This window comes from Orcinus orca, chromosome X (assembly GCF_937001465.1).
Source record: "Orcinus orca chromosome X, mOrcOrc1.1, whole genome shotgun sequence".
Classification (NCBI taxonomy): domain Eukaryota; kingdom Metazoa; phylum Chordata; class Mammalia; order Artiodactyla; family Delphinidae; genus Orcinus; species Orcinus orca.
The window spans coordinates 56,087,506-56,100,764 of NC_064580.1; the positions used below are offsets into that span (position 1 = coordinate 56,087,506).

General features: G+C 44.7%; 1 protein-coding gene across 1 annotated transcript in view; it reads left to right on the forward strand.

Moving 5' to 3' along the window:
* The window catches only part of MSN (moesin), a 67,852-nt gene that overhangs the window by 36,435 nt on the left and 18,158 nt on the right, over window positions 1–13,259 (forward strand). The window contains exon 2 of the mRNA XM_004283548.4: window positions 6,165–6,248. Coding sequence (XP_004283596.1) covers window positions 6,165–6,248 — 84 coding nt within the window. The remainder of the gene's footprint in view (window positions 1–6,164; window positions 6,249–13,259) is intronic.

The following is a 13,259-nucleotide window of genomic DNA, read 5'->3' on the forward strand; positions in this document are numbered from 1 at the left end:
AGTGCTGTCATCCCAAGAGGCAAGACAGACCAGGCCCTGCCCTGCCCTGCCCTGCCCTGGCCCCAGTTCTGGAAGCAGGAAGTGGTGGGTGCTAGAGCCTAAATAATGGGGATAGGCAGTTTGAGTGACACTGTGGTGACTGCTCTCTGCCCAGGGAAGAGACTGAAGTTCTGGGGTTACCCTGGTAGGGCTTGTCCTGCCTCTGGCCACCCTCCTACACTTACCTTTGCCTTCTCCATAGCAGCAGTGCCACTGAAAGCCCAGAGGAGTTGGGCCTTTGAAGAGAATGGTGGGGTGGCAGGTGAGGGGTGATGTCATTGAGCTCAGCCCCGACTGGGCTGACTCATAAGCTCTGCCCTGGCAAGGGGGCCTTCCCAAGCAGTGCTTCCCAGATGTGCCCAGGCTTCCTATGCTAAAGTGTTTGGGCCTTAGCCAAAATAGCTGCCAAGGCGGTGTCTGAAGTCAGCAGTGAAATCAGCGTTACTGGAGAGGTAGGTGGAGTCAAGGATGGTGCTCTGGGAATGTCCAGAAGACTTGTCTTCACCACTTGCTGGCTGAGTAAATGTGGTTTCAGTGATGTTGAGTGAGACTGTGAGTGAAGGGGCTTGGCACATAGTTGCTATACAGTAAGTGTTCATTTCCATCCTTCTGTTACCTGCCTTTATGCTCGTCAGTTTCCTTATCCATGGTGTGAGGCTGGTAATGCCATTTGCCTTCTGTTTACAGGTCCATGCTTCAGACAAGCCACTTGTGATTATTTGACTCTCTCTGCTTTGTCCTCTATCTCCCCCAAATTCCTTTCCAGGAAAGAGCCATCTTGTAGTTCAGTGACAGGGGTGAGTAAGAGGAAACTTTGCCCTGATCTCACTGTGGCCCAGCTACTGCTCATCTGGGTGCTCCTGGCCCTAGGGAAAGAGAGGTTCCCTTATTTGAAGCTGGCCAGGTCCAGAGAGCAAAGTACCCCAGCTGTTGCAGCCAAGGCAGAGGTAGCATGTGGCCTGGTTATTTTGTTTCTTAGGCCAGCCAACTGGGGACACAGGAGAGATCCCAGTTTGTTGAGGGCTTTGGATGACAGACCACTGACATGGGCTTGTTAGTGTCCAATGAAAGGCTTGGTGTGGGAAGTGTCTGTGTTCAATTGTTCAATAAATAACAGTGGATTTATTGTTCTTGCGCTAGGGGTGGGAGGGCTAGGGTGTATGAGAGGGTGTCACCCCCCCACCACACCCAGACTTTTTTTGTTCCTTAAACTCTAAATGTTCTCCAGAGACACAGTTTTCAAGGACAGGCTTAGACAGGGCGTTAGTTCTCTGTTGAGGACCACATCTTGAAATGCTACTCCACCCAGGCCAGCTCCTCCACTCCTGCTGAGCTGAGGGCCTGCCTGGGAACTTTCTGCTGACTTTGGAGGCTTTATTTTCAAGTTCTTGCCTCTCAAACTAGACTGCCCTCTTCTCCTCATTGAGATTGAAGAGGCCAGGCCCAAAAGGAAGGCAGTGGGTGCCCACTAGGGTGAGCATCCAGTGGGCCCTGTGTGGCAGTGGGTCTGGGCCTGCAGCTCCTTGTACACATTTGAGTCTCAGATTACTCTTATGGAAAACAAGGGATATTCTTTGATCAACACTCCTGCCCTATACCTATCACCTTCAACCCCAGTCATGCTATTACCCTTACTACCCCCTACCTCTGACACACAGAAGAAAAGGAGAACACAGACCCATGATCCTGTCTTCATGACTCACATTTTCTTCTGAGTTAAGTGATGGCAAGAAGAGAAGTCCCTTTGTGTTTGCTTTTCTTTCCAGTTTTTTTAAACCTAAGATTATTTGTCTCCCCAGTGAAGTTCAGGGAACCACAGGCTGCTTTCCCTCGAGAAGCAGCCACAGTGGAATGACAGAAACTCTGAGCAGAGATTCTAGAGAAGTAGGTTCCAGTTTGGTTTCAGCTGGACAGCTTCAGATTTGAGGAGAGCCCTTGTTCTGGGGCGATGCTCTATTAGGAGGGAGGAAGCTGTACAGTACTAGCCTCTCTGACATGCTTATTCCTAACCCAGGCTGAGTTCTTTTCTACCTGTTGATTTATTTAAGAAACATTTATTTACCAAATATTTAAGTTAAATATTTGGACTTGTGGGCCAGCCCTTGAAGATGATGGATTGGTATGACCTGTGATTGACATGATCTGCAGGAGACACTGAATTTCCTTTGAAAATTCTTCCCAGTAGTGTGAATTAAAGGGAACTCTTGGGACTTCCTTGGTGGTCCAGTGGTAAAGAATCCGCCTTCCAATGCAGGGGACACAGGTTTGATCCCTGGTCAGGGAACTAAGATCCCACATGCCGCGGGGCAACTGAGCCCATGTGCCACAACTACTGAGCCCCCTCACCTCAACTAGAGAGCCTGTGTGCCGCAAACTACAGAGCTCATGCACTCTGGAACCCACACGCCACAACTACAGAGCCCACGCACCCTGGAGCCTGCACGCCACAACTAGAGATAGAAAATTCACACGCCACAACTAGAGAAAAGCCCGTGCACCGCAATGAAAGATCCTGCATGCCCCAACGAAGATCCCGCGTGCTGCAACTAAGACCCAACACAGCCAAAAATAAATAAAATAAATAAATAAATAATAAATCTTAAAAAAAAAAATAAAGAGAACTCCTAGCTGTGGAATGTTCCCTAGAGCCCCACCCCTTTCCTCGGTGTCCTCCCTGGGTGCTTTCTTCTAAAAAGCCCTGTTCTGATTCTGCCCCACCCTGCTCAGAACCTTCAGGGTGGCTGGCCACTCTCAACAGGATTAAGGCCCAGCTTTCTAGCATATTCTTCAAGGCCTTCCACCTACCTTCCTGGCCTCTCTGCCCACTCTTCACCTTGCAGGCCTCATTTACCCTGGAGGAGACCTGCATGCTTTTTTTTTTAATTACAAATGTGTTTTTTTTATTCAAACAGAAAGTCACAAAAATTATAATCATCCTCATCAGTTCACTCAGTCCCATGTAATTAATTTTTTTTTCATCTTGATCTTTTGTTAGTACTTTTATGAATTAATCAGTTTTCCATTAGAGTTCTGAAAATGCTTATTCATTCAGTTCAGCAGTATAGACCTGCATGCTTTTATCTCTGTCTCCTTTTGGGCCATTGCACGTGTTTCTTTCTCTGCCTAGGGCATTTGTATGCTCTTCCCCCCAATTCCCACACTCTCCCTTTTTCAAAATCCAGGTTATCCTTAGAGACCAGTGCAAATACCACTTTGAACTATGGTTCCGTATTTCCACAAAATGTTTCTTCTGTTCTGGTATGGCACTTCTCAGGGTTTCCCTTGTATATTATAATTTTGCTGTTAATTCAGTAAGTACCTTGGGGTCAGGGACTGGTCCTGTAGCTCTACTGCAACCATAGTTCTTTAAACATACTATTCCATTAATATTGGGTAAACTGAAATAAATTTATAGGAAGCTCCTTAACCTGGAGTCCTTGAGCCTCCGTGAAGTCCATGGGTATAATTTGAAGTGGGAAGGATCTATGAAGTTGGATGGAGGAAAATTACATATTTGTTTTCACTAACCTCTCACTGAAATTTAGCCCCTCTTTCAATTATGAATGTAGGCCAAAAAAAAAAGTTAGTACCTATGACTTTGTCACCAGTGGAAATCTAAGATACTTTTGTATCACGATTTACTTATTATAGATTTCTCAAAATATCATTTATGCCGAAGACAAAGTTGAAATTACAGTAGTAATAATTAATAAGACCCAGTGTTAGGTAAATATATAATATAATAAAGAAGTACATATTAAACTTTGATAACTATTTCAGTATAATTGGTCTCTTTGTATCTACTTTATTTCATGCATTTACAAATATTCTGAGAAGGAAGTCCATAGACCACACTAAACTGCTTGGCAAGGTCCATGGCACAAAAATGTCAAGATGTAAAATGTTCCCACCTCTGATTCTGTATACTATGTTATATCTATCTCTTATATCCCCTTGCTTAGTACTGTTCATTTAGCCAGTATCTTGTGAGTACCCACTGAGTCTTGGATACTAGAGAGGTAACTCTAATTAAGACAGAAACCTTGAGGTGAGAATGAAATTTCTCAGTGCACTAAAAGGGCCACTGTCCCTTTTCTACTCTTCCCTATCCCTATCAAGTCATTGGTGTTTTGAGGGCTCACCTGACTCAGCTCAAGGGTGATTTAAGGCTAGATGTTGAGGCCAAATTCCAGCCCTTTGGGCCTCATTCTCCCTACCTTATGAGGGCCTATTCTATGGAGGTCACTGTATTGGCAGGAAGCCTAGGTAACACTGAGTCAAAGTGGCTAACCCTGCCCGTTGTCTCCCACTGGGGTACTTGCCTTACTTGTTCCTGCCTTCATGGCCTTTCCTGTCCCATTGTCAATCCTGAAATAGATTTCCTCCTTGGCTCCCTGGTGAGATTTATTTACAAAATTGTCCCCCAGGCCTAGTCCTCATCAGAATTGTTTAGCTGGCAAAATTGCTGTCTGGCCCTCTCTTCCCTGCTAGCTGACCCCTGTGCTCAGGAAGGGCCCATAGGTGTCAAAGACTGATAAGGCCTTATGTCTTACCCACTCCGTGGGGATTTGCATCTTTGACAATTCTATTTTTAGTTCCCTCCCAATAGTATAAGTAATATGTGAGCATCTTAGAAAATGTAGATTAGTTTTTTTTTTTAATTTAAAGAAGGGAGAATGCTCTCATAAGATCACTACCCAAAAACCAAGACTGACTAACACTTGGGTATGGTTCCAATAACCTCTGTATGCATACTTTTTACAAAGTTGAGCTCATGAAATCTTGTTGCTTAGTCTTCCTTACTTAATATTACTGAAGTATTTGCCTTGGGCATGAAATAGTCTTTATGAATATTTTATATGACCATGTAACAAGCCATCTTGTGGCTATACCATATAGGTTACTTAAGCAAAATGTCCAACAACAACAAAGAACACTTAATCTTTGATTTCTTTTAATGGAGACTTTTACACTTTGGTGTAAGAGGAGTTTGGCGTATTGGTTTAAATTGTGAGGCTTGGACTTAGATCTGAATTCAAACCCTGTCTTCCCCACTTACTAGTGATGTGACTTTAGGCAAATATCTAAGTCTTCATCCCCACTGTGGAGATAATACTCTCTACTTCACAGGGTGATTGTTGATATTAAATGGGGTAGTGCATATAAAGTGCCTAGTGAGTAATAAGTCTGCATACATGAAAGCTGCTGCTTATTATTGCTATTAATACTATTACCACCACCACCAAGCTTTCAGCCAAAGGAACATATCTCTATTGATGAAATTTCAGCTATCATTGACTTTGGCTAGGGGATCTCTTCTTAAAGGTAGAGGGTACTTTTTCTAGTGCCTGTGAAATACTGTGTGTTTCCATCTGGGCCTGTCCCTATTCCTTTTCTCTCTGCTGACTTGGCTTTGGGAAGTCAAGCACCTCTGTGCTGCCCACACCTATCTCTGTTGAGGCCCCTTTCCTATCTTGAGCCTAGGGAGACCAGTGAGACATAAATACAGGAAGTGTTAACAATGTAAGTCAGTATATAGAACCATAGACGTCAGCACTGAAATGGTTGTTGGAGATTGCCTAGTGTAACTGACAACCTCCACCCCCTGCACTCCTGCCCTTGCACAGATGAGGGGAACTAAGGCCCAGGAAGGGGATAAGACTTATCCAAGGTTGTGGAGTGAACCAGTTATGATGCTAGGCTTAGAATGCAGTGTTCTTTATCCTGCCCTTAACTTGCCTCTGCAAAGATCAGTGCTGTAGATAATCCAGGCTATAGATCAGAGGTGGGGAGAGAACGCTGTGGGCTTGCAGCTGGCTGGTGTAGGTGGAAGAAGTACAGTCAACACTTGTTTCCTCTTGATAGTAGGTTGATTTGCATTCATTTGTTTGCCCCTTGGTAAGCATTGCCCTGTAGCTCTGGGGTTTTTTGTCTTCAGTAAACTGGTTGGGAGCAGGGGCTAGGTTATTGTTTGTTAAAATAGTCTCCCTTCCTTCACACCAGTATCTAAATGTCTTAGGTTCTTGCATCTTAGTTCCCTCTCCTGTGGTTGAACAGAGACTTGTCCCAGGCTCTGCTGAGCATAGAGCCAGAAAACTAACTTGCCTCCTTTGATCTCATCCTAGATCAATGTGCGTGTGACCACCATGGACGCAGAGCTGGAATTTGCCATTCAGCCCAACACCACTGGCAAGCAGCTGTTTGACCAGGTAAGGGAGGGACTTGTTGCTCCTTAGCCCCCCACTTCTCCCAATAGCTTCCACCATAATACCCACTTTTGGGGAATCTCTTCTACTCACTCCTCCAGGATAGGTCAAAACAAAGGCTGGCCTCAGCCTTAATAACAAAGGAGGCAAAGTTTAACTTTGGCAGCCTACACCTTGATGGCCCCGATTAATCCTATCCTTGGTGCTGAACATGGGAGAAAAGAGAAGTGAGTAGGATATGACTGTGCTAGATGCTTTTAAAATGTCAGCATGCAAAGCCTTTCTCTCAACTCTGAAAGATGTAAGTGATCTCTATTTTGATGATGACGCTCAGAAATTAAATAACTTAATTGCACTCAGCTGGTATCTGGCTGGTATTTGAACCCCATGTTCTTGTCACTACAACATGGCCTCTGTCACATTGTTTTTTCTTCCTAGTAGAAGGAAACCAACATATTCTCCCTGAAGTAGTGTGCTCTATGTACATTTCCCTCAAGGAATATTGGGACTTACGATACCACTGGGGGTGATGAATGCAATAAGAGGATACCTCAGCTCCTGTAATCATGCCATGGAGATAATGCTGAAGTGGTCATTCCCATCTCCAATCCAAGGGGTGTTCCTTTGCTGTGAATCATCATTGTCAAAAGGGATGTGCTATATAATAGGCAGGTGGGGGCCACAGAATCTGTTAGCTTTCAAAGACCCTCCAGGGGCCAAAGGAGTGTGCCATCTGTGACCAGACTTCTAGGAGTAAAAATGGGGTTCCCATTTCCAGAGATTGGAATCCCTCCAGGTGGGCCATTATCCTACTTCCACACCCGCCTCTGGTGAGGTGGGAGTCTAACATTGTCCTGGATGTTGGGACCGCATGTCCCCTTAATGGATTTTCCAGGCCCTCTTGCTTCCCTTCCTTTGCTCTCTGAGTACCTCTGCTGTCTGAGAGCTTACCCAGAGTTGGGAAAGGAAAGGAAGAAGGAGATTATATTCAAATGAGATCATTCTGTTACTATGAATACTCCTGACTGGTGAGGGGAGAGGATGGAGATGGGGATGGTGCAAGGCTGTTTTCCATTCAGATCTCTATGTAAAAGGAAGGAAAATATGCCTAGAAATGTGAGGACAGCTTGGGCATGTCTCCTGAGTCCCTGATGTCATGTGGTAGAGTGGGAAAATTGTTGTCTATGGCTATTACAGATGAAAGTTAACATTTGTCCAGGGCTTACAGTATGGCAGGTACTGTGACAGACATTTTGTGTACCATATCATTTGACTATCACAAGGCCCAATGAATGCAGGAATTAGTACTGGCCCCATTTTACAGATGGGGAAACAAAATCTTCATATTCGTAGCTAGGCCTTGGGAAAATTATTGAACCTTTCTGGGTTGGTAGTCTCATTCCTCTCCTGGCCCTGCCCCCCAAAAGTGGGTCTAATACCTACCTCAAAGGCTTTTTGTGAGGTTATGAAAGAGTATGTTATTTGTATCTCACTTGCTACTCAGAAAACTTGTTACGGTGGTTTATAATTATACAAAAGGATAAATTAGAAATAGGAGAGAAAGGCAATAAGAAAATATAAATAGAGAAGTGAGTGTTATGTGAAGCATCTGGCATGTAGTAGAGATGTAATAAATGATAGCTTCCAAATGCTGTGACACTTCTTGTCTCATTAATCAGCTAGAGTTGGGAGATGGGCTTGAAGATCCTCAGCATATCTAACTTTGGATCTAGCTAGAACTTGCTTCTTCTCTGGAGTTTGTTTTGTATCGAATGGTGAAAGGTAGTCATTGATATTTAATTTACAAAAGACAAATTAGTCAGAGGAACATTTAAACACACATTTACTACAATTAATGTGCTGACATTCACATAGTTCACAAGTGATTACAATGCTAGTCTGGAATGACTGAATGCATTTTGATTACATTAAGGTTTTGCATTCTCCCTTTGCATGCAGGTTTTATACTGGAAAGCTTTTCAAGGGACAGCCTGGTGAAGTCGAAAGGGCACTGGATAGAAAGTTGGCAATTTGGAGCCTTAGGCCTGGCTCTACCACTAACTCTCCTGATACCTTACACAAAACTTTCCCCTCTTTGGGCCTCAGTTTCCCCATCTGTACACTGTCTAACTGATATCTCAAATCTGGTTATCTCTCAGAAATTTATCTGTGGCATTTATTTCTGTATTCCATATCTTTTCTTTCCCATTTCTAACCCCACTATTTGGATTTCAGATGACCCCTTTCTGTAAAAAGGAGGGAAATGCTTCACTTGAGTATGATCTGTAATTGGCATATGCCAGGGGGTGGGGAGGGGAAGGATACCTGGTGAGGGGACAGCTCTTCCTAGATAGGCTTCTACTGTCTCTGGGACAAAAGGGAGAAGGTGTCCATACCATAGGTAGGCTGTTGGGCCCTTTGCTTCAGACAGCAGTATCATTCTGGGCAGCATCTGTAGAGAGGAGAGTATCAGCCAATGTGGATTTTATAGTCCAGCTGGGTACCAGAGACTCCCTTGGCCTCTCCCCAGACGCCTTCCCAGAGCCCTGGTTCTATATCCCACCTCTCTCAAACAAATGACACTGTTCCCTGCCTTCAACACTGGGGGCTTTGTCCATTTGCATTGGAGGGCGTTGCTGTGGAGGGTGAAGAAGGCATAATTTAGAGCCTAGAGCAGAAAAATACTTGAACAAAGGGGTTTGTTAACTTTGAAAAGCCACAGGGCCGGATAGTTCTTTGTTAGTGTTGGTTTGGTTTGCGTACTGTGGGTGTGGTTCTGAGGGAAGCCCAGTTGGTAGGGAGCCCTGGCCAGATTGGTGTGCTAGTTCTGAAAGCTGCTGCTTCCCCAAAAAAGCCCTTGAGAGACTTGAATCTTTCATACTGGTTGGGGAGAGGAAAGGGAGGAAACCCGGAAATTCATGATTTCCCACCAGGAAGATAAGTGTTGTTTTGAGAAATATGATTTAGTGAGCACCTACTATGGACTAACCTTGTTTGAATCCTTGTAGTGACCCTGCCTATGAGAGGTGAAAAAACACACTCTAGGTTATGTAGTTAGTAAATTGTGATACAGAGTTTCAAATATAGCTCTGACTGTAAAACTATACTTTTCCCTACTGTGCTACTCTGTTTGGGGTGAACGAGCCTGTTTAGCTTGGAGAAGACTCAAGAGAAGATGTATTCTCTGTCTTGAGATCACTGAGGGGCTGTTGTAGGAAGGAGGGGGCAGTCATGTTCTGTGAGGTCAGAAGGAGCAGAGCTGGGATCCCATAGGTGAAAGCTACAGGAAAAAAAAAATTTCAACTCTGGTACAGAATTGAGCATCTGGCAGTCTCGGGACCAAGGCCGGTCTGGATGGAAATCCTCAGAGATGCGTGTTCACAGGCCACTGGGGCATTTGATCTCTTCCCTTCTTCCCTCTCTCTAAGTTGATGAGGCATAAGGAGGGAAGTCCATTCTGTCTGACCTTTGAGATCCATCATTCAGGGAGATCAGGGGCCTAGGAGGAAGGAGCTGGACTCCTTGGGAGGAATTGACAGAAGCTCTGGGGCCATCCTGGAATCCAGCAGTTGTCTGGCTGATGACCAGAGAGGAAGCTGACTAGAGAGGAAGCACCCTCCTTGGCACCAGCGATAAATAACAGGCAACAATGGGAAGCCATAGCTTGAGGAGTTACAAGGACTGGTGGGAAAGGGAAGTGGGGCCCATAGTTCTTCCCGTTTGCTTTTGTTCCTTCTTGTGAGTGTGTTCACAGCTAGGGAGGAGAGAGAACACATTTTGTTACAGCGATTTTGTTACTTAGCCCCATTTCTAAAGCGTGAGGTTCTTCCGAGGGCTCTTGATTACCTAGGTGCCACTAAGGGGCAGTGCTGCCATAATAAGTTCCACTTTAAGAACCCTCTGCCTGGCTCCTCCTCAGCCGTGGTCTCTAGCTCTAGCTCTATTCTAGCTCTACCTGCCCCCTCCACTTAAGGTTTTGAGCTCTAGAAGAGAGGTGAAATCTCAGAGCATCCATCCATTCATTCATCTGTTCATTGACTGATTCAGTATTGACTGAAGGTCTACTGTGTCTCTAGGAGAATCTCTAGACCTATCAAACACCATCTCTGTCCTTAAGGAACTTGGAGTTACTCACCTATGGAAACAGAGAAAAGTACATGCAACTCTCCTCTCACATTGAATGAAACAAACACCCTTGAGGCTCAGGTTGTATATAGAGGTGGTATATAGAGCATGGGATTTGGTGTCAGCCTTGGGTTCAAATTCTGTCCTGCTATTCAGCCGTGTGACCTTGGACGGCTTGTTTAGCCTCTTAGGACTTTACTTTCCTCAGTAAAATAGTAATCATACTAATCTTAGAGATTTTGTAGTCTTATTTAATCCTCGAGTAAGTAAAGTGCCTGGTGCATAGCAGGCATTCTAATGTTGCTTATTCTTGTTAAGGGCTAAATAAGTGGGTGGAATTTCCCCTGGGAGTTCAGATAAGGGAGCCATGAAATCAGGATGCTTTTCTGGCTTAGTGAAAGCCTTAGGATTTGTCGACTCTGCATTGAAGGCAGCAATCCCTTCTTCTCTTTTTTACCATTTTTGTTTTATAAAATAACTAATATCTATTATTATAATAATAGTATCCCCATCTTATAGATGATGAACTGAGGCTTGGAGAGGGGAAAATACCTGTTTAAGGTCAGATAGCTAGGAAGTAGTATAGTGGCTTGAACCAAAGCTTATAGCAAAGCATAGCAATTGCAATCTTTTGTCAGCTGTGTCCTCTGTGACCTCCTCTTTATTTGCCTGTTTCCATTCTAAGAACAAAGTTTGGTCCCTAAACTTAGAACCCTAGCTGAACGGGTTCTGTGTTACAGAGCAGGTGGCCACTTGGGCACAGGCAGTGTGGGGTAGCAGAAGCAGCGATGGTGGCAGCCCTCCTGGAATTTTCCAGTTGTGCACTGATTTGCTTTCAGGTGGGTGGCTGATGCAGCTGCTGCCAAGCCTGTAATGGGATCTCAGTGGGCCTCAGGTGTTTGGGCATTGGTGCAGTTTTGCACATAATTTCTCATGCAGTTTTCCTCTTGAGGCCCAAGCCTTGCTTCCCAATCCTGCTCTGGACTTCTGAAGTGACTGCTTATGTCACTAGTTTATTTACTCAGATAGATGCATAAGGGATATGAGGAGGGGGGCTTTGGTTTCCAGAATTGACCTAATCTCCTCTCCCCTCCCCAGACCTCAGACGTAAGTAGCCTTCACATGCAAAAGAGAGGCAAAAGGGAGTTCTTGCTTACATCCAGATGCTCCTGGTAATTAGTGAGGATTTTCTCAGAGGCAAATCTCTTTCCCTCACTGGACCCCAGTTTTCTAGTCTATGCTGCTTGGATCCTGCAATGCTCCAGTCTGTTTGGGGGGTTTCTATTGTGTGGCTGAATAGAATCCACAGCCAGTGTCTTACAAACTGAAGTCCTAGTCCCTCTAGGTGAATGTGGCAGGTTCCAGGAGGTACACAGAGCCGTGGGATGGATGTGATTTAGTATCTTGGTGCATCAGTTTTACTTGTAGATAATATCTATTTCATTATTAAAACATGGATATTTAAGGAGTAGAAAGTAAAATTTGCACAAATGATTAAGGTTAAACCTTCAGGCTTCAAAAAAATTGTGGCTTGCAGCCATCTTCTTGTATCTCACGCTGCCACCCCCACCCCACCCCACCCCCATCCCCGGGGTATATGCATTCATTATCTTCTGCTGCTTAAGGATTTCTTCCATGGCAGCTTTGAGAAATACTAGCTCAGGCCAGATGAGCTGGCTCTCTGGAATCAAAGGGAGCAAAGAAAGACATTTTTTCTCAGGGATGCAGCCATTTCTCAGAGTGGAATGGTAAGGACCCGTCACTGGAGCCACAGATGTTGTTCCTGGAACTGGGACCTAGATACTCTTTCCCACTAGAAAACGAGTTTTCTGTTTCCTCTGGAGTAAGGTCTCAGCTGGAGGCAAAGCTGGAAGCAAGCTAAGCTTGGCCTCATTTCCATATTTCAGGACTTTGAAATGGGGCCAAGAGTTGCCTGATCAAATGATTCCCAGCACCCTGTGGACCTTAATTGGAGTTTTCCTTATAGCCTGGGGTCCGGGGGTCATCTGTTTTATTCTTTGTTCTTTTTCAGTCTTGATTCTGACTTCAGACCATATTTCCTTCCCCCAACACCCTCACTTCCTCACTTTAGGACTTCAGTGGAGGCTAAGAGACATTGCTCATCTCTCCAAGCCTTACAGCCTAAGGAAGTGGAAAATTTATATGCATCTGATTTCTCTGTATTCATAAGGGAAGAGGCAGTGCTCAGAGAGATTAAAATGCCTTGCTGATCCTGAAATCTTTCTTTAGATATCGCTTTAGCTATTACTTTATCCTCAGAGATACTCTAGATCCTGGAACTGTTTTGGCTCCCATGATCCTCTTCTCATCACACCCCTACCCATCCCACTAGTGAAACAGACAACATGGTGCAAGAAGAGGCTAAGGAACTTACTCCTGGGACCTGTGGGACTGGCTGTGTAGTCCGTGCCTTCCTCATTTCCTTTTAGTTCTGGGGTCTCTGAGCCTCTACAGCTGTGCCATTGGTACAGACAAAAACCAGTTGCTGCCCTACTAGTTCTGTTCCCAGTCTGCCCTGCCGTGACCTAGCATCCTGGCCCTAGTGGTCCATCTTCAACATCTTCAGTGGGTCCCTTTCTCTCTTGGGGCTGAATCGTTTCTTGGAACTTATTTCTTTCCACCAACTGTACCTTGGTACATTATTATTTTGCAGCCTTGTGAAAAACCATTAGAATTGTTAATTAGGCCCTATCTTAGATATAGGATAAGAGGTGCTTTAAAAAAATCTTTCCTGTCCACATCCTCTCCCTCTGTCCTCTGCAAAAAAGCCAAAATCACATTTCAACATGACTACTTTGTTGTCATCTAAAACCTGGTAATTCCTACTGCCTATTGACTTAGACTCAAGGACTCACCTTGCCATTGAAT